General features: G+C 38.4%; 1 protein-coding gene across 1 annotated transcript; it reads left to right on the top strand.

The window, feature by feature from the left end:
- Positions 1-3,393: 3,393 nt before the first annotated feature.
- On the top strand, positions 3,394-5,112 carry LOC130980589 (uncharacterized). The gene has a single exon (XM_057904250.1). The coding sequence runs from the start codon at positions 3,394-3,396 to the stop codon at positions 5,110-5,112; it is 1,719 nt and encodes a 572-aa protein (XP_057760233.1).
- The last annotated feature ends 62 nt before the right edge of the window (positions 5,113-5,174 follow it).

Here is a 5,174-nt window from a genome sequence, read left to right as displayed (position 1 = left end):
ACCTCATAACATTTCTTACACGTTTCTTTCCACAGCATGAGCCTTTAAACCCCATGGTTGGGGGTGAGGAGCTCTGCTGTGTCTTGATGGATTAATGCAATTACCACTGTTTCTTATTCAATCATGCTTGCTTCCATTCTAAGATATCACTTGCTCTTAACCCGGATGAATGTGATGATCCGTGACACTCATCATATTCTCAACTATGAACGTGTGACTGACAACCACCTCCGTTCTATCTTAGATTGAGTAGTTATCTCTTGGGTTCTTTAATCGGAATCTTCGTGGTATAAGCTAGAACTGATGGCGGCATTCAAGAGAATCCGGAAGGTCTAAACCTTGTCTGTGGTATTCTGAGTAGGATTCAATGATTGAATGACTGTGACGTGCTTCAATCTCCTGAAGGCGGGGCGTTAGTGACAGACGCAAAAGAATCACTGGATTCTATTCCGGCCTGATTGAGAACCGACAGATGAATTCCGCTATGCTGTGACAGAGCATATGCAATCGCTTTCACTGAGAGGATGGGAGGTAGCCACTGACAACGGTAAAACCCTACACACAGCTTGCCATGGAAGGAGACTTGCGTGTTTGATGAAGAAGACAGTAGGAAAGCAGAGATTTAGAAGATAGAGCATCTCCAAACCTCAACCTATTCTCCATTACTGCAAAACAAGTAACCATTTCATGTTCTTCTGCTTTTCACAATCAATCCCGATAAATTCTGATATCCTGACTAAGATTTACAAGATAACCATAGCTTGCTTCAAGCCGACAATCTCCGTGGGATCGACCCTTGCTCACGCAAGGTATTACTTGGACGACCCAGTGCACTTGCTGGTTAGTTGTGCGGAGTTGCAAAAGTGTTATTGCAATTTCGTGCACCAGTGACCCACTGGTTGAACCAGTGACCCAGTGACCCAGTGACTTGACCGGCAACTATGTCTACAGCACAGAGTTCAATGCTTGAGGTATTTGGGGATACGTGTAATGACACTCTGGCACTCGAATAAAAAAGTTAACGAATTAAGATTTTAAGTATGTGTGAGTCGAATAATCATACCTGAAGTAGTTGAGAACTTCTTTTATACAATGAGATAGATAATCAGGTCATGAGTAATTTTGGTAGAACTTCTTGTAACAGTTAGGATAATATCTCTTATCTTAACTGACGAAATTTTTTTAATTTTTTAAAGATAAAAATAATGTCCATCAATTTATTTTATATAGTTTTTGTATTTTTTTAAAATAGAAAATATTTGTATTGATTTTTTCTTTATAAAAATTTTAAGTTTTAAATACTATAATTGTCTCCGGCGTTTTATTTTTTATTTTTTAAAAAAAATATTAAAAATTTCAACCAATAACTTCTGTATATTTTTTTTAGAAAAAATAAAAGATTATCCGAACAATTTAACTTTTTATTTTTTTTTTCTCAAAAGATTACAAATGCTCCTCAGCAATTTCATTTTTCTAAATTCACCCCGTATTTAGCAAAACTCTAATTAATCTAATATTTTAAATTTTATAAAATATTCACATATATTGAAAAATTATTCATGTCATGTGGAGCTTTTTTATATATAAATAAAATAAATTATTTATCAATATATATAATTTATAAAATATTTATCAGTTTAAAGTTTAAAATATATTTTAAATGCAATGGATACAAATTATATGAGTTAGGTAATTTAGGAGTCATTCATTATTTTAGATATGAAAAAAAAAATTATAAATTACATTAATCTCAATTATTTTTAAAAATATTAACATAAATAATTCTTTCTATCAAATTTTTCTTTTCTATAATTTTAAAAATTATATTTTGTTTTATTTAATATATTATAGACAAAAGAAAAATAGAGATATACTTATTTTGTGAAATGAACGAGATCTTAAATTCATATTAAAATTTTTTTCATATCATGATATATGTATAGACTAAATTTTTAAAATGGTCTTTTAAATTAAATTTCTGCACTAATTTTATTCTTGAATTTTCAATTGTATCATTTTTATCGTGGCAGTGATTTATCAGATCAGTATTTTGATTTACTAATTTAGGGCGAAAATGAGCTTGAGGACTTTTATAGAGCCAAAAATTCAATTTCAAAAACTAAAATGGTGTAATTGAAAATTCAAAGATGAAATTGGTACAAGAGTCTAATCAGAAAGATCATTTTAAAAATTTAGTTTACGTGTATATATTTTATATTCACATTTCACTGTATTCTGTTTCTGAATTTAAATCGATAAATATTCTAGATATTACTTATAGAGTAAATTACTAATTATGCCCCCAAATTTGTAAAACACTGACAATAATAACCTTAATATTTGTTAACGACAATTGTATCCTTGAAAATTTTTAAAACGCTATAAATTTGTCCAACTATGAGGAGAACGCTTCTCTGTTAAACAGAGCTTGGTGATGTGGCAGACGGAAATCTAACATGGTATCCGTTAAGGGTTTCAATCCCTTTTATCCTTTATATGGAATTGAGAGAGAACATTTTTCCCAATTTTACCAGAAAAAAATCCTAACCATTGTCACGTATGGTGGAAGTAGAGGTGTACCTTACCGATATCCTCGGCTAACAATCTCACAACCGAGAACAAGTCAGCCACATCACAAACGCCAAGAATCTCGTACTCAACCAAATACGCTGATACTCGGTAACAAATCTTAAAAACTGGGACACTACTAGAACGTTCACAACCACGTGGTCTATTTAAACAAACGACATAACCTCGCCGAGGCAAGAGAAAAGAGAGAGATAACAGTCTATTGAGGAAACCACGCCGATAGCTTACCCTTATTTCCCCTTTATTGAATTTTATATCATTGTGCACTAACTTGGGCGTCGGAGTCCTTTTTGCAGGTCCCGCGCTGAGGTCTTCAAGTTCCAAGGAGAAATGCTTCTGAGCCTCTGACGGAGTTGGTAGCCGATCATACCTCAAAAGCTTCATCTCGCAAGGAACATTTGGCGCCCACTGTGGGGCCGGATTTACTTAAACCCCCTCATTTTTTATTTCTAGTGATAGTATTCTTTCACAAACTCCGTACTTTGTTTTTCTTTTCAGAAACCGAAGTATGACAGATCAGTCGGATACCCAACCACATTCTCGGTCCAACACCGATCTAATGGCGGCCAACGCCGCTTTGCTTGCCGAAAATCAACGAATGGCCGAACTATTAGCTACATTGCAGAATGGAGGCGAAAAGAAGAATGTTGACAAAGAAACAAACGCCGAGCAGCATGAGGGGCACCAGTCAGAATCCAATGAGAAAACGGGGGAAACCCCCCCTCGAAAACAGGGAGACGACATGCTAACCCTTTTTCTGATGAAATCATGAGTTTTAAAATGCCCCAAAACTTCACACTCCCTATGACTCTGGCACCATATAAAGGGATCGGAGATCCTAAAGTCCACATGACAAAATTTGAATCTATGATGTTCTTGAACAGTGACTCCGATCCCATTTTGTGCCGATCCTTTCCAACTTTCTTAGATGGTGCCGCGTTATTATGGTTTTCTAACTTGCCTGCAGGGTCTATAACTAGTTTTGACGACTTCTCCAAGCTGTTTATTAATCAGTTTGCAGCCTCAAAGATCTACGTAGGGGACTCGGACTACCTCAGCACAATACGACAAGGGCAACATGAAAGCCTAAAAGACTACATGACGCGTTTCACAACAGCCGCCATGGAAATCCCCGACCTCAACCCCGAAGTACAACTCCATGCCCTGAAGAGCGGCCTCCGACTGGGGAAATTCCAGGAGGCCATAGCAGTCGCAAAACCAAAAACATTGGAAGAGTTCCGAGACAAGGCGACGGGTCAAATTGAAATGGAGGAGCTGCGTGAAACTCGAAGAAACGAAAAACAACCATCCCGAAAAGAAGACGACAAATTTCAAACAAGGGAACCCAAAAGGCCTTTCAAGTTAACTTCAAAGTTTGACTCATATACTAGATTTAACACGAGAATGGAAGACATCCTTAAAGAAATACTGCACAACAAGCTCATCAAACCGCCGAGCAGAGCCGGTTCATATCACTACCAGAAGTTCGTCGACAAATCGAAACACTGCGCTTTCCACCAGAAGTTCGGGCACACCACTGATGAGTGCGTAATCGCCAAAGATCTCCTCGAAAGATTAGCAAGACAGGGGCACCTGGACAAATATATAAGCAAAACCCGACCAAACTCAGAAGACCACCATGATAGATGCCCAGAACGGAGGCCGAACACACCAGACAAACCCAGAACACAACCTCCACCACCAAGAGGAGTTATAAATTGCATCTCAGGAGGATTCGCAAGCGGCGGACAAACCAGCTCGGCACGAAAACGTCGGTTCCGGGAGATGTTAACAATGCAACAAACCAACGAGTTAACAGCCCACAAACCTCGGATGCCGAACATAACTTTCAAACAATCCGACTATCAAACAAGATCAAATAACCTGGACGACCCAGTAGTAATCTCAGTCCAAGCGGGAGATCTTCTTGTAAAGAAAGCCCTACTCGACCCCGACAGCAGCGCGGACGTGTTGTTCTATTCCACCTTCAAAAAAATGAAACTCAGCGACCAAGCCTTGCTACTATCCTCCAGAGAGCTAGTTGGATTCTCGGGAGAACGCGTATCCATACTCGACAGCGTATGGTTACAGATAACAATCGGGGACCACCCCCTGAGTAAAACAAAGGACATACAATTCTTAGTTGTTAACTGCAGCAGTCCCTACAACATCATACTATGCAGACCTTTTCTAAATTCTTTTGGAGCTATTGTCTCAACTATCCATCTTTGTGTTAAATTTCAGGCACAGGGGAACCAAATAGCCACTGTACACTCCGATCATATTGAAGCTCGGAAATGCTACAACGACAGCTTGAGGATGAAATCAGAAGGCAACCAAAACGGAAACATTAACAAAGGCACATATGACGTCGCCAACATCGTCGGCATCACCGACCTCGATCCCAGAAAAGATCTCCAAGACAGGCCCGCACCAACGGACGACCTCAAAAAGGTACAATTGAATAACAATGACAACCATTTTACTTATATCAGTTGTTCACTTCTTTCAGGAACCAAATAACGAATCATCAACATACTTCGGTCTAATGCCGATCTTTTTGCCTAGTCGCCCGCGGACATGCC

The sequence above is a fragment of the Arachis stenosperma genome, chromosome 5 (assembly GCF_014773155.1).
Source record: "Arachis stenosperma cultivar V10309 chromosome 5, arast.V10309.gnm1.PFL2, whole genome shotgun sequence".
Lineage (NCBI taxonomy): Eukaryota > Viridiplantae > Streptophyta > Magnoliopsida > Fabales > Fabaceae > Arachis > Arachis stenosperma.
The sequence above is the reverse complement of the archived record's forward strand: the minus strand, read 5'-3'. Positions and strand labels throughout refer to the sequence as shown.